Below are 26185 nucleotides of genomic sequence, written 5' to 3'. Positions count from 1 at the left end.
GTAAGTGGTTCCCAGGCATATCGGCTGGCTGAACTGAACCTGAATTCAGTTCATTTTGGGGTAGAACTCTGAATGTTTTCTAGTTCTTCAAGATCATTCTCTTCTTCTTAATTTTTTAATGCTTTAGACTCTTTGGGGCTTTAAGCTTAAAGAACCTAATTGTTGGGGGAAATAAATTAAACGATGCACATTTCACTGCACATGCATTTTGATGTTTTCTTAGTCTTCCTAAGTATAAATTATACTTCATTATGACGCTGACCTCTGGTAAGGATGATGAGCAAACTAGCCTTCGCCCCAACTTTGAAGCTGCTGAGAGCAACCATTATCCCAGCTCCTTCATGGCAACCCCTGCCATTAATCCAGCTCCAAAGCTGGGAGACAGGCTGGAGATGGTTTGAAAACTGTGCAGCACTATGAAAAACAGTTGCAGCATTTGGGACTGTTTATTTAAAGAAAAGGAGAGTAAGAAGTGACAGGATAGAAGTTTATAAAATTATGCAGTGAACAGAGGAGTTTTTTCTCCCTCTCTTGCAACACTAGAACTCAAGGACGTCCAGTGAAACTGAATGTTGGAAGATTCAAGGCAAATAAAAAGGAAGTCTGCCCTACAGCACATGAAATATGCTTGCTAGTTCTTCAGGTGCCACAAGGCACTTTGGTTATTTTTGCTGCAAGAGATTAACATAGCTACCCCTCTGAGGAAAAAAACCATGGTGTGCCCTATGGGGCCAGGATTATTCAGGGGGGCGCGCACACACGCACACACAAATATCCTAGGGTAGAACTACTACATCAATCCTCCTTCAATTGATCTTAACACCCAAGAGGGTCTGTAGGGAAGGAGGCTATATTTCAGATATTTGGGGCCTATGCTTTTAGGAACTAGCAGTGATTGTTATGAGACATCTGTTGCCGTTCTGTGATGCTGGGTGACTGTTGTTATTTCCCATCTGTTTCCAACATTGTGTTGGCAGTGTGATTTGTTTCACTCCAAACAAACCACATTGTTAAGCCACGTTTCGCTATTGGCTTACCAACTGTGGTTTGTTTGGAGTGAAACAAACCATGATACCAGGGCGTGGACATAACATTAAGCTGGGGGTCATGGGGTTTCCCCCTTATGCTAGGGGAGAAACAAAGTAGAAACTATCTCCACATTCATAGTAAACCATTAACTATGATTTACCATGATGGGCAAACATGACCACTGTTTTGCTTTGATTGTTTTACTGTATTTTTTTGTAATTGATATTTTTGTTTCCATTTCTCCTTGTTTAGAAATAAACCCAAGGTGAGTAACAAAGAAGTGTGTGTGGGTGTGTGGGTGTGTATTACAAGAACAAACACATTTTCCATATTTCCTGTTGCCTTGATCCTCCATAATTAATTGTTCTGTTTTTTTCTAAGGAACACTTAAACATTGCAGTTATACATCTCCTTTAGAAGAAGTTGACCTTGTACACAACGCATTCTCCATAATCAAAACTGGAAGGGAAACGGCTACAATGTTAGACACTCTTACTTGAGATTAAACATAACTGAACTCAATAAGTATGCAAAGTTTGGGACTGCATGGTTACAACCTGCAGTGCATTTAATCTGCAGCAACATTTCCACTGATTTTAGTGAGCTGCTACTACAGTGGTACCTTGGGTTACAGACGCTTCAGGTTACAGACTCTGCTAACACAGAAATAGTACCTCGGGTTAAGAACTTTGCTTCAGGATGAGAACAGAAATAATGCAGCAGTGGCATGGCTGCAGCAGAAGGCCCCATTAGCTAAGTGGTACCTCAGGTTAAGAACAGTTTCAGGTTAAGAACAGACCTCCAGAATGAATTAAATTCTTAACCTGAGGTACCACTGTAAAACGTTTTACCTCCCTAAGAAAAACAAGTTTATAAGACAGTTCATGCTTTTAGGTTTATTCTAATAAGGCAAAAAATCAGATATAATTTTCCAGGATGTCAAAATAAGCCAACATATCATGAATGACTCAATGCCATAAGGCTTCCATACGCCACATTTAACAGACACAAAACCACGGTTATAACCCCCACCAATTTCCTAGCAATTCTTTCAATGATTTGAGTCTGCAGTAATGGGAAAACTCAATGAATGGTTCTGAAAACATGACATTGTGGTTCAGACGTTTCTTTGGAATTCATGCAAAATGTGCTAGGTACTCCATTACTCTTTTCTTCCCTGGCGTACTCAGAAATCTATGCAAACCAAGTGGGGGGGGGGAATCAACTGCTGAAGTTCACCAAACCTTCTCCTGGTTATAAGGCATGTTGATGGATTTAAGTGTCTAGACATTGTTGAAATAACTGTGGCATAGTTAGTATCTGAAAAATGCTGGAAGCAGGTATCTTTGGTGTCATGAGGGCATTATAGTAGGAATTGGGAAGTGGAAACCTCTGGGGCAAATTTAACCCCTGTGGGATTCTGTCCTTGTTAGTTTCCAAGTCAGAGCCATGAGAGGCAACAAGAAAGTTGAACTTGAAGCCCACCCACCACCACTTGCTCGGGTTTTCCTCCAGAAAATCCAATTCCTGACCATTAGTCAGGCCACTTTATTACAGTGTGCCCTGCCTTATTCTCTCCACCATATTACCCATCAATGAAAAAAGCACTGTGCAAGTAACAAATTATACTGTACTCTGACCACCACAACCTAGCTGGAAAGGAAATATCTAATCAATTGCTTCCTTCAAGTTTTGGAAGACTTTGAAATGGAAAGAAAGAAAGAAAAAGCAAGCTCCAAATCAGTAGACGAACTAAAACTGCAGCTCACTGATGAGCAAGGACCAATATTTCTGGCAAGGTGATGGGAAGCAGCCTTAGCCTCCCCATCCGTTTGCACGCTCAGGCTATAGTAAATAGTAGTATTAATGTGCCATGAGGCTCTCTGGTGTTGTAAACATGCTTACCTTTCTGGAAGCTCTTTAAGATGGGGGTTTTTTTAAAAGAAAAGGATTCGAACCCATCTGTCTGGAACTGTCAGAGCTAACAATGGAAGGGCACATTCCATGAAAGGCTCAGCATCTATGGAAAAGGCAGCAGACAGTGACTCCGCTATGGCTGCACACACACTATCCTTTCAAAGCACATCTGAAGCACCTTCGTTCCCTCAAAGGATTATGGGTAGTGTAGTTTCTAATGGGTTGCTGGGAAGAGTAACTCTGTCAGAGGCAGAGTACGGAGCCCAGAATTCTTTGAGGGAAAGAACGTGCTTCGAATGTACTTGAAAGGTATAATGAGTACACAGCCTTAGATGACATTATTTAAACTTTTCTGCTTCTTCCCACGAGGATCAACGAGGTTCTACCTGCCCCAACTCTTCCTTCTTCCTCGCCATCTTTGAATCCTCAACAGTGGGTTAATTGAACAAGGCCTTCAACAAAGCTGTCCGATTTGTTCGTGATCAGTACATGGCAGAATTTGGAAGAGAAAGCGGTATTTTGGCCTTCACCCATCCCCACCTGGATTAAGGCCATAACACTCTCTCAAAGGAAAGAGGAAAAAGTCACACATTAAATTTGTCCGGCTGCAACCCTATGGACGCTCATTTGGGAGCAAAACACACTGAATTCAGAGGGACTCACTTCTGTGTGAACATGCACAGATGAAAAATCCCCTTAAGGTCCCCATTGTGAGTCTTGAACAAAGGATAAACAGCATCTCAGGCTGCTAAAATGCCAGTTGAAGTAGAGGATAAAGGAGAACCAGCTGGAGTAATTTATTCAGGCTTTCAATGGGCCTTTGACAAACTCCTCACAATTAGCTACTGAAGAAACCAAGTAATCAGGGAGCGAGGTAAAGCATTACTTTAAAAAAAGGGGGGGGAGGTGGAAACCCAACTAGGAACACAGAAACAATGGCAAATGTTGTCATCATCAATCTGAAGATTCAAGATGTCATATCAGAGTCAAAGCTGATTAACATGTCAATTGAGAGAGAGAGAGAGAAAGGTTGCAAAATAGCCTAACCCAGAAAAGGACACATTGGATTATAGTCCCAAATAGGATTGATGGGACACAGGCACCTCCTTTCAGATATTGCTACCCCAGTGATGGGCTTATCTGATCTGCAAGAGCCTTTTTTGAATAAAGCAACTTATTGCATCACAAACACTGCTGTGTGAGAACTGGCCCTCATTTAGGGTAAGAGAGGAGCAATGACGCTATAGCATTTTAAACTGAATTCCTGAACATTATCAGCTTGAGGATCCACTCAACTTCAGTTGACCCTGGTCCCATACACACCCTCAAAACCATGTAATTGCAGAATTGCATCCTGGCTCTTGGGGGGCAGGAAAACACAACCACACACAGCAACACAAAACACATTACTCACAGATTCTTCTCAGAAATTCCGCACTAGTGGTAGCTCACGTTTCACCACCTCCATCAGAGGGAGAAGAGCTGGAGGCAGACAGCAGCAGGAAACTTTGGAAGGGGAGACACAATCCTTTAACTCAAAAAATGTGTCTCCTCTTCTCCCTCCTATTGCTGCACTCAGAGGTTCTTCACTGTAGAATTATAACCTGCAAACTGGGAATTTTTGTGGAGAGGGGCTGCTGGGGGTGGTGCTATTTACTGAGTATGGATTACCATCTTGGGACCTTACACAATTCTTCTGCAGACTGGGGAATCAGTAGCTCACTATAGAAACCCAAGTTCATATCCCCACTCAGCCTTGAAGCCACCCCAGTGACATTGAGCCAGTTACTCTGCCTCAGGCAAACCCACTTTAAGGGCTATTACAATAAATGGGGGGGGGGGGCGAGAGACTTAACCATTTATGCCATCTTAAGCTCTTGGAATAAGGCGGAACGTGAATTTAATTACTTAACATTTACTTTTGGTCCCATGGCAACTCTCCCAAACCTCCCCTTGCTAGCTAGTTACTTATTTCATTTGTATCCCACTTTTGTCTCCAAGGAGCTCAAGGCAGTATGCTTGGCAGCTCAAGGCAGTATTCTCCCCCTCCTCATCTAATCCCCACAACAACCCTGTGAGGTAGGTTAGGCTGAGGCAGTGGCTGGCCCAAGGTCACTCAGTGAGCTTCATGGCCAAGTGGGTATCTGAACCCTGGTCTCTCTTTTTTAAAAAAATAATTTTTATTAATTTACAACAAAAATAAAAACACCTATTAATTTCACATCCAATTTTTCACAAATTATTCCTTTTCTGGACTTCCTTCAGCTTTTCCGTAAATCATCCATAGTCACTATTTAAATTACGCATTCCTTAGGTTTATATTGACATTATTTATATCTTTCTTTTCTATTCCCTTTAGACAATACTTCCCAATTTTTCACAGTGCTTCTTTAAATCCCTCTAGCATTATCTGTCCCTCACTTATACTTTCCAGATATTCCACAAATTTCCCCCAGTCCTCGATGAACTTTTGGTCTCTTAAATATCTAATCTTCCCTGTCAATTTGTCCAACTCCGCATAGTCTAACAGCTTCATTCTCCATTCTTCCACTGTCGGTATTTCCTGTTTCCATTTTTGGGCCAGTAGCACTCTTGCCCTGAACCCTGGTCTCTCATGTCCCAGGCTGACACTCTAACCACTGCAGTGGCTCACAGTGGCAGCAAATTTCTATTTAGAATTTCCTGTCTTGAAGCAGAGGCTCTTAACCACCATATTACCACTGCAAACCTAACTCAGTAAAACTGAAGAGCCACCTTCGCATAACAGAAAAAGGCTTATGAACTAGAGCATGATGGAAGAAAACATACTCCCTATCACATTCCAACACTGATTTATATTATTCTGCTTTAAAAAAAAAAAGAAGTACCAGTAATTATGGAACTTATCCCACAAGTATGAAGCACGCAGTTTTGTAACCAGATCTGCATATTCTCCATCCTACACTGAATAGGATGCTGTCAAGGTGACACTGTGCTGTGCAATTGCTTTTCTTTAAAAAAAAAATCCCACTTTAAAAAAAAGGTGGTTTAATGATTAATCCTGCTTCAGCTTTTATAAAAGGGTTTCTAATCACCTTGCATATTACACTACAGCTTTTTAAAAAGGGAGGTATTTAAAATTTGAAGGAGGGATACTAAAACAGGGAAGAAGCCGTTTTGCCCAATTATCTCTACATTGTGCACACCAAACACACTCCAATAGGATATTTCACACTAGAATCTAGTGACTAGTTATGGACTAGTCTCATCTCATTGTGTTCAACCAGACATTACAAGCATGGATGGCTAGCACCAGCCTACATTTCCTCAATAGTGTAGTACCGTCACAGTCAACCTTTACACAACTGGAGTGCATCTTTAACCCTAAACTATACTGCACAGCACAATGACAACAAGGCCATATTGCACCACAAGCGAGTTCTTGCTGCAAGGAGAGGGCATGTCCTTTTTTGCCTGCAACGTTTTCCCAATAATTTGGATCATCTTATATTGAAGTGGGCATGAAGAAAGGCCAACAACTGTGCACTTCAGAACTCTGCAGACTCCAGCAAGATGTGTTTAAGCACATGGGTGGGGGCCTCCCCCCACCTCCATAGATACTGATAGGTTTCTACTTTGCCTAGATACTGCACACCCAATGATAAACCACTTCCATCCTTTGACTGTGAACTGATGCAACTTAACCACAATCAAAGGGTTGGTTTTAATTAGAGAAACTTAGTGTTGGTCTGGTCTTCTAACAGCTGTAGGCACCGGTCCTTCAGCTTGGTGGGAAGAGCCACTTTATAGTACAGGCTCAATGGTCGGGTCATCTGCTTTCCATGCAGAAGGTCACGGGTTCGATCCCTAGGGTCTCCTGGTACATCCTCATCCTTCAGCACATGTCCAGCTTGCAACTTAACCCACCTTTAAAAGGTATTGGGAAGTAGCAGAAGCTGCTGCTATGACCTGAGGGATGTAGAATGTGATCCTTTTTGTAGACTGTGGTGGTGAAGGTAGCTGTGGATGGGTGGATTTCATCTACCAGTCTCACAATGGCTGCTGTAAACACCTTGCAAACCAACCTGGAATTGCCTCAGCCAGTTATCATCTCTATCTTATTCTCTATCTCAGGTTCCTTGGGAGCAACATATCACCATCAGAACCACAATGAACTCAAGACAGCTTTGGCCAGTTTTTGCCCCCAGTTGCAAACCACTGCATTAACATTGGCTAACATGAGGTCAAGTCTTGCGTTTGGAAACAGGTTCTAGCAAGTATTACATCCTCTCCATGCTGATTTCCTGGGTGAAGTTCGTTCTGTTATTTGTCATGAACTCTCACAAGCTTATCACATCATCGTGAATCACTCACCACCTGTCCATCTGGTTTACTGTAAAAGCTACAAATTCTTTAAAAGGACACATTTCACACTGAAGGGTTCTTGTTAGTACCCTCAGAGAAAGCAATTGCTATAAGAGGAAGCTTAAACCTAGTTCTTCCTGCATAGATGAAATGTGTACGAAATAGATTGTGAATCACATGAAGTTTGTACAACTACAATTCCAAAATGAACACATGTGTAATCTACATATGCAAAGATGTGGTTTGCCTGCACAAACTCAAATGAGGCAGTTCATCTCAGAACACTGAGAACCTGCACCACTTTTATTGACTGTACAGGTTGCATGGACTGATGAAACCATATGTTAAGCCTAGAAAAGAGGAGAATGAGAGGAGATATGGTAGCCATCTTCAAATATCTCAAGGGCTGTCACATGAAAGGTAGGGTAGGTCTCGAATCAATGGCTTCAAGTTACAAGAAAGGAGATTCCCACTAAACATCAGGAAGAACTTTCTGACAGCAAGAGCTGTTTGACAGTGCAACAGACTCCCCCGGGAGGTTGTGGACTCTCCTTCCTTGGAGGGTTTTAAGCAGAGGTTGGATAGCCATCTGTCATGCATGTTTTAGTTGAGATTCCTGCATTTCAAAGGATTTGACTAGAGGACCCTTGCGGCCTCTTCTACAATTCTATGATCCAAACAGGCTCATAATGAAGATTTCTTGAAACGGAGTAAATGATGAACTCCAAAAAACCCCAGCATTACTTAGCTAATTGGGAACCACTGTTCTAGAAGGCTTGTTGAATGGGGACAAGCACAAATATAAATCTGAATGGAACTAAGGTTGCCACTTCATGCATCTGATGAAGTGGACTGTCGTCCTCCAATGCTTATGGCATAGAGAGTCTGTTAGTCTTTAAAGGTGCTATAAGACTCTTAGTTGGTAAACGCATGAGACTCTTAATCATGCATTTCTGCATTGCAAGGGGTTGGACTAGATGACCCTCGTAGTCCCTTCCAATTCTATGTTTCTTTGATTCTTGTTGTTTCCAGTGGGTGACAGCCTTATAAATCAATGCCAGCAGTGTAGAGAGAAAAATTGTCAAACTTGAAATAGCTCTTGGAAATCATTTCCATTCAGGAAAGAAAGACTTGTTTTCAGCAATAAGAACTATGGTCTTGAAAGGCTAGGAGCACATTTTGTTCAGACAATCAGCAGCCTCCATGAAACGCTGTTCATTATTCTGAAAATGAACACTTTGGCTGCAGTTGGCTAATTTCCCACCTTCTCTTAACAAAAGCATTACAAAAAAAAAAAAAATTAAAAACCCTTTCTCCGCTGTAGTTTAGAGACATGCTCAATATCTGTAGGCTTACGAAACGCAGAGACTGCAACACCGAAAGGAAATGAAGTTTAAAAAGGGAAATGAACAGTGCCATATTGAACAGATTACAGCACAGATTGGTCAACAGATGCAGCCCGTCAGAACAGTCACTCCCTTTCACTCCTAGAAAAACCAAATGTAAACAGAGAGCAAGAGGGCATATCAATTGTGAATTATGGAATATGTTTCACGGTGACCATTCGGGGTTTTCCCGCCCTCCCCTGCTGCCAATAATGGGAAGCACCTGTACCTCAGGGTTGCCACTGAAATGGTAACCATGAGCTGCTCATCTGTTAATGCATCTGTTAATGCATTTGCAAAGCCCCATTGCTTAATAAACGACAGTTTCCTGAAAGTTCTGGACATCAACCCAGAGGCAAGAAGAAGCCAAAAGTAATCCCAGGATTTTCATGGATATAGCATAATGTAGGATGCTGTCTTAATGCAGACAAGGCTGGTTGCCTTTCTTGCCTAATATTGCCAGAAACTCTCTAGTCTAATCTCATCTGAGGCAGACGACTTTCCTATCATTTGCCACCAGGCCCTTTTAAAAAACTGGCCATGCCAATGATTGAACCTGAGACCAAGTGCAAGCAAAGGAAGTGCTCTACCACTAAGTCATAGTGTCCCTCCCCTCACTCATGATTTATTGACAGTCCAGGAAATGATTTAACCATATGAAACAATGCTGAGCTGTGCCTCTGAGGGTGTGCAGAGTGCATATCTCTGCACCACTGAGATTAAGGGTTTTCAGCTACGACATCTCTGAGTTGTATTCAACATTATATGTACTTGGTGAAGACCTAACTCAACCACAGATATATTAATTTCAATAGGTCAAGCAGAATTTAGTTGGATTCAGCCCTCCCCCTCTCTATACGATTAATGTCTGTCCTAATATCAGAGTAGGATGCCTGCAATGTTTGATACCTGTTACATGCCCAGTCGATTTAGGCTATAACCCTAGCACCCTTCCTTACTGGGACTTCTGAATATGCTGTATAGCACGGATGGGGAAGTTGCAGCTTTCAAGATGTTGTTGCACTACAACTCCCATCATCCCTGCCACTGGCTGGGGCTGATGAGAGCTGGAGTCCAACAACATCTGGTGGGCCACAGGTTCCCTATCCCTACTGCATACGACTGTAGTGTTAAGTTTTGACCAGTTAAAAAGAAGTGCTGCCATGCAAAACATTTGAAGGCATAAATCTAAAAAGAAGACTTCATGCTTTTTTCTTCAAAGTTATTTATGCAAACATTTGATCAATCGACTAAATCTTTGTTTAAATAAAGCACTCTGAAACAATTGACCCAGAGGAGAGATTGAACAGGGAGATGCCAGGATTGAAGACTGCCTGAAACCTACCCTATATCTTCCCAACAGAGCTTCTGCTGTACCCACCATACATTTAAAGTGCACACCCACACCCTGGGAACTGTAGTTTGTTAAGGGTCCTGACTTTTGTAGCTCTGTAATGATTAAACTACAGTTCCCAGGATTCTTTGGTGGTTGCTCATTAGAGAGGAAGAACACTCTGGATATGCTCAGAGGCAAAGAAACATCATAAGCGCTATAATTTTTTAATCAGTTGGTTTGACTGAAAACTTCTTTTTAAAGTCAATTAAAAAGAGACTTTGTTAACACATTATTTAAAGAGACATTATTTTTCAATGTGAATTATAAGAAGAGTCAGTGCCATCTTAGAAGAGGTGGTTCTGCTTTCATTCTCACGCAGGAGAGAATGCCTCAAATGCACCACGGAAGAACCAACCAAGAATGTTCTTTTTCCCCCCTTACGGAAGGACCAGGGCCGTTCTTCTGCTCCTATGCAAGCGCATGCAGATTTCATCAAACAAGTTCTTAAACTCAACCAACAACCTTAATGTTTCTTTGATTTGAGCAATTACCATAATAGCATCAGATAATGGCCAAGATTCAGAATTTAGTATGGAGACAAATTTCATCGCAATCTTAATGCTCAGCTTGCTGGCTGTAAGCTCCATTGAAGACACAGGGATCCTTTCACCTGAGTGTTGCATAGGACTCTACTGGGTGTTATACATTTGTGTGTGTGTGTAAATAGATATAAACACATAGACATGCATATATGTCTCTGTGTGTATTTCATAACACAAACAATCTCAACACATCCGAAACGTTTTCCACAGTTCACAAAAGAAAAAGAAAAATCTCCCCAGCTACATTCCATCAGCCGCCAAGCAGATCCACCTGGGCTACTAAAAGATGCAAGGATCAAAGCCTTCCTCTCCTACTCTGCAGAGTTTTGTGAGGAGACGTGGACAAAGCGAGGGCTAGAGGTGTCTGCAGACCGTGCATGCTCAGAGGCACACTTGTTTTCTGTCTTCAGATCCTTGACTTAAAAAAAGGAGATGGGGGAAGAGGAAGGGACAACGCTACCTTTCCCTAAGCCCCTTATTCTTTTGTCCTGGAAGCCCCAACCAGCCAATTAGCGCAGCGCAACCTCTTTTTCTTCCCCGAGCGCAAGAACACCCACCAAACAAGCGACCTGGCCAGATATTTGGGGGGGTCCTGCGGAGGAGAAAGGTCCGCGCGTAAAAGTTGGGAGGGGGCGTCGGCGCGTGCGCAAAGCCCTCACGCCCCCCCCCCGCCTTTTTGACGCTGTGAGAGTGAAGGGCACTTGTCCGAAGCGTCTGAGGTACCGGGCCCGCCGCGCCCAGGGCGCACGGAGCCAACAGCCCCTAAACTCACCTCTGCCGCCGCTTCTCCGGCCAAGGCTTCGTCGCTGTCCTCGGCTCGGGGTTTTGCTTGCGTGCGTAGGTGGGTGTGCGAGAAAGAGAGGAGAGCCCAAGCCGAAGGGGTGAGTCAAAAGCGGAAAGGCGCTGCCTGCCCGACGTGCGGGTGCCGCCCCTGCCCTCTAGCGGCGTCGGATCCCCCGGCGGCGCCGCCACTCTCCCGCCTCGCCGAGCACGACTGCAGCGGGGCCAGAGCGGAGGGAAGGCGCGCTTCGCCTGCCTCCGCGGTGGGAACCGAGGCAGGTGCTTCAGGGGCGTGGCCTGGGGAAACCCCGCCTCTAGTTGCGCCTTGCGCGCCTGGCGATTGGCAGCCCGTTCCTATAAGCCCACGTGGAGCTGCAGAATAAGGTGGGAACACAAGGGTCGGGGCGCAGCGGGGCTATAGAGAGCTTGGAAATGTAGAGTTGTAAGCGTGGGCGTAGCCAGGGAGGGGCAGCTGTCCCCCAGTTAAAAAACCAATAAAAATACATAGCAAACTGAGGTTCTGACCCCCACCTAACAAAAATCCTGGCTACGCCCATGGTTGGAAGGGACCCCAAGGCACCTCTACTCCAAACCCCTACAGCAGAGAAATCACAAGGAAAGAATCCCTGATCGATGGCCACCCAACCTCTGTTTTTTAAAAAACCTCCCATGAAGGATAGTCCACCACTTTCTGAGGTAGTCCGTTACATTGTCCAATAGCTCTTGCCTTCCGAAAGTTCCTCCTCATGTTTATTTGGAATATGCTTTATTGTAACCGGAATGCATTGGTTTGAGCAGCAGAAAACAAGCTTGCTCCATCTTCCATGTGACAGCCCTTCAGGTATTTCAAGACAGGTATCCTATCATATCACTTCTCGGCCTTCTCCAGGCTAAACATACCCAACTTCCTCAACCTTTCCTCACAAGGCTTGGTTTCCAGACCTTTGATCATCTTAGTCACCCTCCTCTGCATCTGTCCTAGCATGTCATTTGAGGTTAAGCCTAGATCATACTGGTACTCAGCACCTGCAGTGCGTTGCCTAAGATCATCTCTGGCCAATTTATATGAAATTGTAGTCCAAAACATCTGAAGGGCACCCGGTTGGTGAAACCACCTCTAAATAATGTTGTCCAACCCTGCAAAACATATAATTATTACTTATTTAAGTCCAGGCCTTACAGGCCTTTTGTGACTTGGTTTCGTTTCCTCTGAAAATGCATCCAAGTAGAAACACCCAGCTGCTCATATCATCCCCAGGTTAACCCCGTCACCCTGAATGCTGCTGTCTATTTAACAAAGAATCCTTTTATCTGCTGGCCTTCACAACCTGATTGAGCTCTTATTTCTCTAGCAGACATTCATTCCCATGCCCAGAAAAGGATAACCAGTCATGATCAGCTTCATTTTAAAAAAACAAAAAAAACCCCAAAACAGAAAAACACCCAACCAATATCTTGTTCTGAAATTTTCTTGCTCTAGATATCAATAGAGCCCAGCTCTCTGGAGAGCCTGGTCATATGCCTTCCTTATCTCTCAAGCCAGAACTCTTATGTGTGGCAGGAGTGGTAGGCAGGGATGATTTATTGAGTGTCCTATTTCAAGGAGGGGTGGCAAGGTGAAGCCATTTGCTTCAGGCAGGGGAGGTGGCTTCAGGCCCCTTCTGTTGAACCACTGCCAGCCCCCAGCCCCCCCCCAGGCTTCCCACACCACCAATACAGTGCCGTTACCCTCTCCACTATTGTGGCAGCAGTGCAGGCACAACCACAGGTGAGGATGCAGTTGCTGTGACAGGGTTGGCAGCAGCACGGGCACAACAGAATGGGCAGGGAGGGGGGCAAGGACACTGATATGTGGCGGTGGTGGCATTGGGGCATTTTGCCTACAGTGGCAAAACATCTCGAGCCAACCCTGACCCTGGTCTCCTAGATTAGGCCACATCCACACCATATATTTAAAGTACAGTGGTACCTCGGGTTAAGAACTTAATTCATTCTGGAGGTCCGTTCTTAACCTGAAACTGTTTTTAACCTGAAGCACCACTTTAGCTAATGGGACCTCCCACTGCTGCCGTGCTGCCACCGGGCAATTTCTGTTCTCATCCTGAAGCAAAGTTATTAACCCGCGGTAATATTTCTGGGTTAGGAGTCTGTAACCTGAAGCGTATGTAACCTGAAGTACCACTGTACAGTGATACCACTTTAAATGTTCGTGGCTTCCCCCAAAGAATTCTGGGAGCTGTAGTTTATTAAGAATGCTGAGGGCTGCTTGGAGACCCCCTTTCCCCCTCAAAGAGTTCAATCCACAGAGTAGTTTAATAATCAGTCCCTCTTCCCAGGGAACTCTGGAACTGGTAGCTCTGGGGGCTGGGAATAGGGTCTCTTAGCAATTCTCAGCATCCATAACAAACTTTAGCACCAGGATAATTTGACAGAAGCCATGACTGTTCAAAGAGATATCATACTGCTGCGCTAAATGTTTGGTGTGATCGTGACCTTAGAATGACACCCACTGGACATGTGGCAGTCAGCTCAGTTGCCGGATACCAGTGACACATCATCTTCTCTAGAGCAGTGTTTCCCAACCTTGGGTCTCCAGCTGTTTTTGGACTACAACTCCCATCATCCCTTGCTAGCAAGACCAATGGTCAGGGATGATGGGAATTGTAGTCCAACAGCAGCTGGAGACCCAAGGTTGGGAAACACTGCTCTAGAGTGCCTTCTGAATTTCATTAATACAAGTAGGAATACAAAGAACATTCATCAGCTGTTCTCCAAGCAAAAAGACAAAAACTGCATTTGAGCCCTACTGCTCCTGCCTGAGGTGCCCTTTAGTAAGAAGGCAGGTGGTATTGATAGCCACACATAAGACAAGTCCTGCTGGGTCAGACCAAAGGTCTGTTTAGTCTGGCCTGCAGCTTCCCACAGTGCCTAACCAGATTTCTCCAGAAACGCACAAGCAGTTTGAAGGTAACAGCAGCGCCTGTATTGTCACTCCCTGGCAACTGGTGTTCAGAGTTACAGTGCCTCTGAAACTCAGTTATGGTCAACTTTTCACGGGCAATAGTTTTGATAGATCTATCCTTCATGGATTTGTCTGTTTCCCCCTATAATGCCAACTAAGCTAGTGACCATCGTCACCCCCTCTTGTCACTCTGACCTTTTGCCAACTTCCGACTGTGTTTGGGCAAGGCACAGGCAGCTTAGTGGCCATTTCTTTTGCCCAGAGAACCCTAGGAAGCTATTGTAGTTTTGTGAAGGGTGGACAGGATGCTCTGATGTCCAAAAACTGGGCATGGTCACCCATGTTCTGGCAGTGTATGTGCATGCACAAACAGGCATGGTTCTTAAAAAACAATCACGCAAGAGACAGCAGTTCTACATTAGGAAGGCAAGAGATACCAATAAAAATTGGATCAAGCCCCCTCCCTCCTTTCCCAGATAAGATTAGCAACAGCAACTTCTGACAGTCTTTGACTACATACAGCCTCCACTTCCAGACCATGCTTTTCATTTTCAGGAGACCAGCTCACTGCTGTATTCCCAAGTCTAACCATTTAACAGAGCAGAGCGGATCAGACATGCGAGATCAGAGCAAAGTGGAGTGCTCATGAAACTGCTCCACTGTTTCCCAAGTGCTGACGGAGAGCAGATCAAAGCACTAATTCCTGCTTCCAGAGTGCTTGGAGAGCATCCCCCTTCTGGTGATCTAGCTAAGAAATCTGTAGGAACACTGGGAGCTGCTTTCTTCTGAGTCAGACCGTTGGTCCATTAAGCTTAGTAATGTCCACCTTGTTGGAGACAGTATGCCTCTGAACACCAGCTGTTGAGAATCACAGCTAAGTGTAAAGCGCTATTGTAATAAAGTACTCCTGAAAAGTTGCTTACCTTCTCCTCTCCCTTTGCTGGGGATGATGTTATCCAGTTTAGGGCAGCCAAAATGATCAGGGGGATGGAGCAACCTCCCCACCCACCCAGTGAAGAAAGGTCACAGCATTTGGGCCTTTTTAGTTTATTTAAATGCAAATATTAATAAGTATATTTGAGTGTTATAAGAGCAGTATTTTTTTAAAAAAAACCTATTGTTAGGTGTACTTCTTTTCTCCAATAAATTCCTGGGCTGACGTGCTTATGTGGATCTGATGACCTACAGCAGTAGCTCTTCAAGGTTTCTCATAGGGCAAGAAATGTAACCTATCTGAACATGCCAATAATTGAATCTAGGACCTTTCACATTCAGAGCAGATGCTGTACCCCTAAACTATCTGGCTTCCCTATCTGGGCAGCCACAGCAGACAATAAGCTTTCGGCAAGAGTGCTGCATACATACAACTGGTGCTTTTTTTGTTTTTAAAATCACCAGCACAGAGGCAGAAACTGCTGGGGGGGGGGGGAATAAAAATGCTTTGCGGACCAAACTTCACTCACAGGTCAGCCATTTGCCACTCCTGCTCCAGTGGTCTTGAACCATACACCTCTGTAATTCTGTGCTTCCACGCACTTCTCAAACTACAGTTCCCAGGATTCATTGGGTGAAACAATGACAAAGTAACACGAAGCACTGAGAGGGTTGCGATATATAGTGTTCACGGAGGGCATGCATGCATGCAAAAACAAGAAAATGACAAAGAAAGGTGGAGACACGAGAAACTATGGTTCTTATCTTCACACTGGGTTTTTCTGGTGCCAGCTCAGCTGCAGTTTCCCAGTGCAATTACTGTGATAAAGACATGGCTGTGTAGCAACAAAGCACTTATTCATATGAAGCTTGTTTAGATTAGTGAAAAAGAAAAAAGCAATTTAAGCACAAAGTGTCACTCTTTTACTAAGAACAAAAAACACCTGCTTATATTCTGACTGTGAGGGAGGAAGGAAGGAAGAAATCCAGGAAGTTACCTCTGCCCCCCAAAACCTTTAGAAGTCCCACCCCACAAGAAACTTGAACTAGGCTAAATTAGGTTACAAAGCACAGGAAATTGGGGTGGGGTGGTGAATACTGAGAGGCTGTTAGGGTCGCAAGTGGAGTTCGTGCAGAATAGGTAGACTACATTTACCACAAATAAAATTCTTAGAACCAAAGGACACTTTGTGGGAAGTTTTTTTTTTATATAAACTTATGTTTTCTATCCAAATAACGAAAGCTGCATTCACAAAGGAGTTAATTTTATTTTCCGAACGGTTAATTTCCACATTATATTTGAGCTTTCACATGATGTAAAAGCCACTTCTGGATTTGGGATTCAAGATGACCTTCACAGATTGGAGAGCTAGGCAGAAACGAAGAAAATGAATTTCAGTAGGGACAAATCTAAGGTTCTGCACTTAGGCAGAAAGAACCAGCTGCGCAAATATAAGATGGGGGACAGCTGGACTGCCCATAGTGCAAGTGAAAAGGATCCACACCTTAACATGAGTCAACAGTGTGATGCTGGGGGGTGGGGGGGGGAGCTAATGCTATTCTAGGCTGCATCAACAGAAGTATAGTGTCTCAATCAAGGCAAGTAATAGTCCTGCTCTACTCTGCCCCGGTCAGACCACTCCTGGAATACTCTGTCCAGTTCTGGGCACCACAATTTAAGGACGATATTGACAATCTGCAATGTCTACAGAGGAGGGCAACCAAGACGATCGAGGGCCTGGAAACTGAGCTTTATGAGGAACGTTTGGGTATGTTTAGCCTAGTAAAGCAGAGACTGAGAGGAGATAGGATAGCCACCTTCAAATATCTAAAGGGCTGTCACATGGAGTAAGCTTGTATTCTCCTCCAGCGGCTGGAACCCAAACCAATGGATTCAAGTTGCAAGAAAGGAAATTCTGACTAAACGTTCTGAAGAACTTTCAGACAGTAAGAGCTATTCAACAGTAGAATGGACTCCCATGAGAGGTGGTAGACTCTCCTTGTTTGGAGATTTTTAAACAGAGCTTGGATGATAATCTGTCGTGGACGCATTAGTTGAGATTCCTGCATTGCAAGGGGTTGGACTAGGTGACCCTCAGGGTCTCTGCCAACATGTTGGAACCTTTCCTTATAGGTGAATTGCTTCACCCCTTGATCCTTTTGGATGCTCTTTTCTGAACCTTTTCCAGCTGTACAATATTCTTTTGGGGCAAGGTCACCAGAACAGCACACCATTTTATACTAAGCTAAAAACTTACTACATGTCTCAGATCTCTCTTTTACATCCCTTATTGTCTGCTTGCATTTTTGCAAATGCCTTCGTACTTTGTTTTATTTTTTTTAATATAATTTTATTAAGTTTTCCATATTTAATTACATTTCAGTATCAAAAAATAACTCAAGACATTGCTTAAATAAAGCATCAACCTCCTTCCTTCCCTCTAACAGACTTCCATATCTCATTACCAATTTCTCCACATTCCTAAATTCACTTTTTTACTTTAAATCAATCTTTTAACAATCACCTACTTATAAGTAAATCAGCTCCTTAATTTCCCATTACCAAACATTTCAACTTAAACCTACAAACGTATTCAACTGTTTGCAATTTTCTTTCATATAGAGTATAAATTTGCCCCAGTCCTTTTGGAACAAATCATCACAGCGATTCCGAATCTTCCCCGTCAGCTTCGCCAGCTCCATGTATTCGACCATCTTTACTTGCCAATCTTCCACAGATGATAGCAAAAAATGCTACCATGTATGCATATTTTGATGATTCTTTTGTATGGATTTTAATTGCAAGCTGTTTTGGAGGCTAATCTAGGATGACTGTGATGTGTAAAACAGGGGCAGGGAACTTGCAGCCCTCCAGATGTTGCTGGACTACAGCTTCCATCATCTGTGGGCATTAGCTGTAAGTGCTGGCGCCGATGGGAGTCAAAGTCCAACAGCAGATGGAGGGCGACAGGCTCCCCACTACAGGGAACGTAAAATAAATACTTGATTCAGAAGGCAATACACTGGTACCTCGGGTTAAGTACTTAATTCATTCCGGAGGTCCGTTCTTAACCTGAAACTGTTCTTAACCTGAAGCACCACTTTAGCTAATGGGGCCTCCTGCTGCTGCCACGCCGTCGGAGCACAATTTCTTTTTTTTATTATAATTTTTTATTAGTTTTCCAACACAAATTAAAAACAAAACAACACACAATACATAAACAAATAGAACATATAGAACATGTATAATTTCAATCCTCCTTTTCCTAAACCTTGCTTCCCAGACTTCCCCTTACCTCTCCCTTTCTTCATCCCTATTTTAAAGTTTTTTCAACAACTCCTCACACCAATTGTCTAATTACTTATTTTCTTTTTTAGCTCCTTCTCATACTTAATCAATTACAGCTATAATTCTATATTTTCATTTCCCTTGACATTTTAGCACTCTTCAATTTTACAACAGTTCTTAAGATATACTTTAAATTTCTTCCAATCTTCTTCCACCGTCTCTTTTTCTTGGTCACGGATCCTGCCGGTCATCTCCGCAAGTCCCATATAGTCGATCACCTTCGTCTGCCATTCTTCCAGCGTGGGTAGCTCTTGCATCTTCCAATACTTTGCTAAAAGAATCCTTGCTGCTGTGGTGGCATACATAAAAAACGCCGTCGGAGCACAATTTCTGTTCTCATCCTGAAGCAAAATTCTTAACCCGAGGTACTATTTCTGGGTTAGCGGAGTCTGTAACCTGAAGCGTATGTAACCCGAGGTACCACTGTATACAGCGCAGCATCCTGAGCCAGAGCAAGTAACTAAACAAAGAGCATGAACTGATGTTGCCATTTGCACTTGTTGTGCTTACACACACAGACTCTCCCCCCTCCTTTCTTAATCTAAGTAGCAGCAGGCGAAGTGCCCTCAGCAGAGGCAAAACAGCTACCTTCTGTTCATGCCAGGTCAAATGAATTTCCCAAAACTTCTGTTAATCATGGCATGCACACTCAGATGAGTGTAAAGCAGGGGATCTGCTCCTAGAAAGAGGGACTTATTTCTTTAACCAGAAACACCTCTGTGGCTCACTGCAGTCACTTAGATATGAACATTTACATAGCCATGTTTTAAGACTGTTACCATCCCTATATACTGTCTCAGTTCCTTGTGAGAATGACAACCCTCAGAGAATATTTCCACCTAGAGTAATGTGCCCAGCTCTCCCCGCCCCGCCTCTTGTTTAATGATTTTGGGAAACTGGAACGTGTGCAGGGGGGTTGGGAACCAAGATGATCAAGGGTCTAGAAACTAAGCCTTATGAAGGATGGGTTGAGGGCAGTGTTAGAAACAGATATGAAAGCTAGGAGCTAAATGGCACCTTAAACCTAGGTTATGGGCGCAGCAACGGAATGTCTAGGCACGCTTTTTTAATAACAAGAATGCAAGGCTGAAAATGAATGAACTGCAGCTAAAATCTTCTATTCATTTTTCACATGTCTAATCCTTCCCCTGCTCAGCCCCCTAATATTCTTCAGAGGGTCTCTTCTCCAGTCTTCAGAGTGTAGCTGGAAGTGGGGAGGCAGAAAAAGGTCCCCCTTTCCTTCCACTCTGCAGTTTTAATCTGAAATCTTAGGTGCAGAACTGCGCCTAGAGCTCAGAAACTGCTCCCGCTAATGAAATTCCCTTTCACAAAATGTGCCTAGAACAATGCGAGTTTTGAACACTGGTTGAGGGAACTGGGTATGTGCAGCCTGGAGGTTAAGAGGGGGCACGATAAAAGGTAAAGGTAAAGGTACCCCTGCCCGTACGGGCCAGTCTTGACAGACTCTGGGGTTGTGCGCCCATCTCACTCAAGAGGCCAGGGGCCAGCGCTGTCCGGAGACACTTCCGGGTCACGTGGCCAGCGTGACATCGCTGCTCTGGCGAGCCAGAGCCGCACACGGAAACGCCGTTTACCTTCCCGCTGGTAAGCGGTCCCTATTTATCTACTTGCACTCGGAGGTGCTTTCGAACTGCTAGGTTGGCAGGCGCTGGGACCGAGCAGCGGGAGCGCACCCCGCCGCAGGGATTCGAACCGCCGACCTTTCGATCGGCAAGTCCTAGGCGCTGAGGCTTTAACCCACAGCGCCACCTGCGTCCCTTGGGGGCACGATAGCCATCTTCAAATATCTAAAGGGCTGTTGCAGCCTATTTTCTACTGCTCCAGAGGGTAGGACCTGAACCAATGGGTTCAGATTACAAGATAGGAGATTATGATTAAACATTAAGAATGACTTTCTGACATCAAAAACTGTTCAACGGTGGAACAGACTACCTCCAAGGTGGTGGCCTCTCCACTGGAGATTTAACAGAGGTTGGATAGTCATCTGTCAAGAATTACTTAACTGTGATTCCTGCATTACAGAGGGTTGGACTAGATGACCCTTGGGGTGCCTCCCAACTCCTATGAATCTATTATAAACTCTATAATACAAACCACAAACCTATACCCGCAAGCTTCTTGCCTCTACTTGTCTGTGGTACGATTCAGATGATTCCAAACCATGCTCTGGTATTGCGTTGTAGTGTAGGAAAACAAACATGGGATTCATGCACTCTCTCAACCTCCTCATGTAATGTTTTCTTCAACTTTCTTCCAGGATTTAACAAGCTGTAAGTCTGCCCACAAGCCACTGTCGACCAGAGGAGACTATTTTTAATGCACATGTTGTTTAGCTCTTGTTGTTTACATGTTTTTTATTTCTCTCTTACTGTTTTAGCATTTTACAAGAGACAATGAAGAGAGAAAACAAGCTCTCATCTTCCATGTAAAAGACAAATCACTTTCCTTCTGTGGAAACCTAATGAACTATTTGGGCTCTGTACACACTACACCTTTAAAACACATTTTAAGCACATTTCCCCCCTTCAAAGAATTCTGGGCACTGTCGTTTCCCCCTGACAGTGCTACAACTCCCACTCACCTTAAAACTAGTGCACCCAGAATTCTTTAGAGGGGGGAAATGTGCTTTGAATGTCCTTTAAAGACATAGTGTGCATTCAATCTTGGGCTAGGGAGAATTGTTTCCTTGCATAACCCATTGTTAAAAACTGAACTAGCGTAAACTATAATGCGACTTACTTGTTTCTGCAGGTGATTCTGTGATCACACACAGTGCCCCCACCCCAACTGCAATCTATTGCTCCATATACATATCACTGCTTACAGAGTCCTCCTTGCCTATAGTGGGGCTTCTCCTTGCATACAGAGAGAGGCACCTTTCGTCAAAAAACAAAAAAAACAAAAAAAATACACTTAATAGGTGGCCCTGTGCACACAAGAGAGTTCAACAAGGAACTGCTGTACCAGGGCCACATGCGTGACACATGCACAAAAATTGCTTTCCTTGCCAACCCATTAACTGCAAGGCTGAAGGAGACAGTTTGGCTATGAAATGTTTCCTGGCCTCTTGGATTCAGGCACAAATAAAATCAGGTCTATTTATAGACCCTTTTCTGCAATTACTGCACTCAAAGTAGGTTGTCAACAGATATAAAGGCCCTTGTAGGAGATGGAGTGGGAAATAAAATGTACTATACAATAAGCAGGCAACTTGAAGGCCGTGGGGTTGCTGTAGCATTTGCGGATACAGATAAGTCAAAAGCATGTGGGCTTCCCTATAATAAAAAGATCTACACACCTACCTGCCATTCTTGTACTGTGCTGTTGCCAGTCTCAGTAAATTCAAAACGAAACGTCACATATGCTACAATGGATGATTTGCACAGCAGCCATGTTTCAGAGATCAAATCCTGGCTCAATCAGCCCAGGAGCATTAGCTCCTTCACTCTTCCCCTTTCACGAGCACCAAAGCAATCACACGAACAAGCTTCCTGTTCCGTGTGAGAAGCAAGAACTATTTTGGGAGACAAAAAACCCAGGATCCAACCCTGGTTTAAAGCTTGCTTCCAAACCCTGGCTCCTTTAGAAGCCATTAACTGTTATCTTCCAGTTTGTACATAATGGAAGGCTTGCGTTAAACCTGGAAGCTGCAATTGTTTTGCCGTTCATGCAAGCAGAGGAGTGAACGAGTAAATGCAGGTATGTGTCGTGTCGCCCAGTCTCAGGACTCACGCCCAGGGGATCGGCTGCCACTCAACTCCTGGGATTGTTCCATGCCATCCCTCAGCCCCAACTTTAGGGCAAGGTCCATAGCTCAGTGGCAGTGCATCTGCTCTGCATGCAGAAGGTGCCATCTCCAGGTAGGGCTTCTAGTCACTGTAGGCAATGCTGAGCTAGACAGGCCAGCCGAGTCTCGTTCAGTGTTCCTATGCTCCTATGTAGTCTGGCCATTTGGAGTTTGCAGTGAGTGGCTGGAGATTTTGCGCATGTGGATATGGGGGGTGAGTGGGGGTGGAATCGCATGCCTTTCAAAAGAAAATGGATGTCACGAATGATTTTTAAAAATGTGGGTGTTTAAACATTTATTTTATATCTATATATATATTTCCACAAAATGTTCACAAAAAAGTATTCAAACTCAAAAAAGGAATTAGACTTGAGCTGAATACAGAGATGAAATGTACAAGATAAATGAGCAGGCAAAACTCGAAGCTATTTTCTTTTTACTTCAGATTGAAAAAGGTGAACAGTTCAACTGTCCAGTTTAAATAAAAGTTTTGCTTAGACATACAGTGTTTCATGAATACAATGCTGGTAATCTGAGGCAAAGTAAATACCTCAATTTCTCCTTCATGCTTTTTTTTTTTCTTCGATGTTGTCTTCTGTTAAGAAATATACTGTTTACAAAATGAAACTCGAGCAGTCCAGGAAAAGCTAATTTTCCATTAAAATTTATGAAAACCATAAATTGAGGCAAACCTAAGATTCACAACGGAATCAAGATTATCTTCCCGCTACCACCACATTAAAATAATCACATGCTTATTGGAACACCAAACTCTGCATCCCAACAGAACATTTGTTTCCAACAATGAGGGTGATTCTTTGAAGAAGAAAAATTAAATAATGATAAAAATAATAACAACAACCCTTCAGTGTGGTTAAGTAATACAGATCGATGTATTACACATTTGTAACAGCGTTTGATAACAGCAGCTAGTAATACTGGATTACTATAATTTAGAATTTGTTCCCAAAGCAGTGAAGGTAGGCCTACACAGTTATAAAACATTTTTAAAATTCAAAATAAATACTTTTCAATAATGCATAATGTACTTGTAGCAAATTATAGTAACAAAAATATTGTTGATAAAAACTGATCATAACAGAATATGGATCTAAAATTGAAAACATTGACAGGTTAACATTCTTTTTCCTTTAAGCTTAGTGTTCTTGAGCATTAGGGTGGGCTAGGTTGTGTTTCCCTCCTCCATTTCCTTGGAAGTTAAATAAATGCTTTACCATCAAGAGTGTGTGTTTTATTAAGTTTTCAGTGATGACAGTTTTTGGTCGTTTTGCATTATTTTACTTAAAAAGCTTTTGCACTAGATCAGTGCTTATTAAAGGTCAAGTTGGTCTGCAATTATAAAAGAAAACATCTAAAAGCTAATTATTATTCCTCATAAAAGGATCATCATCATTCTCCAGACTGGATACACTGAACACAGTCTTACATACTGAATGCACACACACACTCACGCACGCACGCAAACACACTTTCCTCTTCAAAGAAAAATGTTACAGTAAAAGTCACTTTACATTCTATCAATTAAAGTGCTCCAAATCCTTTTTGCAAACAATGCAAGTGACTACAAACCTACATGTCCCATTTTGCATTCATCGCATGAACTTCTTGTCAGTCTTAAAACCCACAGCATGGCTGAGCTTAGGAAATGTTCAAATGTTTTTAAAAGGTGGGATGGGAGATTTTTGACAAAGAAGTACTTGGATATGAAAAAGGTTTCAGCTCTTTAGACAGCAATACAAATTTATTTCCATTATTGAAGACCGTTTAATTCTTTGAGTGGATTTAAAAATATACCGAAAAAGGAATGAGATAACAAGGGAATTTTTTTTTCCAACTGCCTTAACAGTTCCATTTCTCAAGTTTTTGTTTTTTTTAAGAAAAAGATACAAAGTTGCAAGGTAAAGGAGAAAAAAAATGGGGATGAAGGCACAAAAAAGACATAAGGTTTAGAGGAGGTCCCAAAATGTAGACATCACCAATGAACTTGAGATGTTTTCCTTCATGTAGCAAAGTGCTTCCTTCCCTGCCCCCCCCTCAAGTAGCTTGGTTTCCTATCAAATAATAATAAAAAAAACCCCTAAGGTTTCTGATGAAAACTAACCTGGAATAACCCTTTTTGCCTGAGAAGATGGCACATCAGAAAGAAGGTGAAGAGTTCATTTTCCACTCGTGCGAGAGGAAATACAAGCTCCAAGTTGACACATGATGCATTTTTACACTTTATAAACAAGTCTTTGCGCCCCTGCATCTTATCTGCCTTTTTTCCTTCAGAGAAGCAACATGTACAGACACATAAATGTGCTATTAAATCATTTCAGTGCTAAGGGCGGGTGGGGGAAGCACACCACAATTTCTGAGCCATATAACTCACTACGTTGTCCGATGTTCAGCTGACAGTTCAGATTATTATTATTTTTAAGCTAGTCCTGAGGGAAAAGGAGGGGGATGTTTCTACAATTTAAATGGCAATGTTATGTAAAAAGTATTAACAAATCCACTATTACAAATGTCAGTTTTCCTATATGGTCGTCTATAGATACACAATAAAATGGTAAATATATGCAAAAATAATTTAAAAATTATCATGCGTGAATTTACTCACTCTCCTTTGAACTTTGGGCTTCCCTCAAAATATAGTATTTTTTTTCACTTTTTTCTCCTTTTATTTTAGTTCATTACCAACCCCTTAAACACACTGAATACTACCCCCCCTACAGGTCAGCATAAAAGCTGATGGGAAATATTTATTTTACATTCAAGCTTTTATATCCTAAACAACCCTGTGGTAGCATATAACTCGCCACATAAGTGGCCTTTTGCTGCTCCCTCTTCCCTCCCTCCCCCCCTTTTGCCGTTATCAGTCTTCATGATCTGTTCCGTGGCGAGCTGGAAAAAATAAAAACTAAAATGCGTTGCTAATCAACGTTCCCATAGTCTTTTGAGACTCCAGATGAGGTCTGGGGATTCACTGTCCCAACTTACTCTTGTAGCATGAGAGAGATCATTGCACACAGAAGAACAGTCAAAATTGTCAGATAGGAGAACTATCTACAAAGGTCTGGAAGGACCACGTCCCTCTTGTGTTTCCTCTTTTTGCCGTGGAAAAACTGGTGTGATTTGCTGCCTTGGTGCTGTTTGTTCATGACCGAGGTGCCATGGCTTGAATTTGCTGGACCCTGGAAGCCTTTGTTGGAAGAAGTGCGGAATAACCTCGTGGATCCGTGCTGCAAAGGAGAAGACGAGAAAGCCAGTGTGAGCACCCTCGCTACGTACAGGTCGTTTGCTCTCGCAACACATGAGCCACAGTTACATGAGCAGAGAGGCAAGAAGCCCATGGTACTTCCACACAAGGAATGAAATCACATACAGATCAGGAAAGTTTATGTGAAGTTTCCAGGGCTACTCCAAACTAGCAGCTCCTAGCAGCTTTATAATTAATCTTGCATTGTAGAGTACAGGGTCAGATTTAAGGTGCTGCTTTTGACCTTTAAAGCCCTTCACGGCCTAGGACCCTCGTACCTACAGGACCGCCTCTCTCGGTATGCCCCACGAAGAGCCACAAGATCCATAAATAGCAACACCCTAGTGGTCCCGGGCCCTAAGGAAGTTAGATTGGCTTCAACCAGAGCCAGGGCCTTTTCAACTCTGGCTCCGGCCTGGTGGAACGCTCTGCCTCATGAGACCAGGGCCCTACAGGATCTGATTTCTTTCCGCAGGGC

The 26185-nt window shown here is 43.2% G+C and overlaps 2 protein-coding genes across 14 annotated transcripts in view; both read right to left on the bottom strand.

Annotated features, from left to right (window-relative positions):
- Positions 1-21615, bottom strand: part of ADCY7 (adenylate cyclase 7) — a 90943-nt gene extending 69328 nt beyond the window's left edge. For 7 of the 12 annotated variants that reach the window (XR_014567089.1, XR_014567090.1, XR_014567091.1 and 4 more), the window contains exon 1: positions 11386-11669. The gene's annotated coding sequence lies outside the window, so the exon portion shown is untranslated. Of the gene's footprint in view, positions 1-11385; positions 11709-21397 lie in introns of those variants that run through there. The other 5 variants (XM_083750467.1, XM_083750468.1, XM_083750469.1 and 2 more) reach the window with 5 other exon arrangements.
- Positions 21616-22864: 1249 nt separating this feature from the next.
- Positions 22865-26185, bottom strand: part of TENT4B (terminal nucleotidyltransferase 4B) — a 48997-nt gene continuing 45676 nt past the window's right edge. For both annotated transcript variants that reach the window (XM_083750497.1, XM_083750496.1), the window contains one exon: positions 22865-25690. In XM_083750497.1, the coding sequence (XP_083606623.1) occupies positions 25511-25690 (180 nt within the window). In that variant the 3' untranslated portion in view covers positions 22865-25510. The remainder of the gene's footprint in view (positions 25691-26185) is intronic.

This window comes from Podarcis gaigeae, assembly GCF_964106915.1.
Source record: "Podarcis gaigeae genome assembly, chromosome: 8".
NCBI classification, from domain to species: Eukaryota; Metazoa; Chordata; class Lepidosauria; order Squamata; family Lacertidae; genus Podarcis; species Podarcis gaigeae.
The sequence above is the reverse complement of the archived record's forward strand: the minus strand, read 5'-3'. Positions and strand labels throughout refer to the sequence as shown.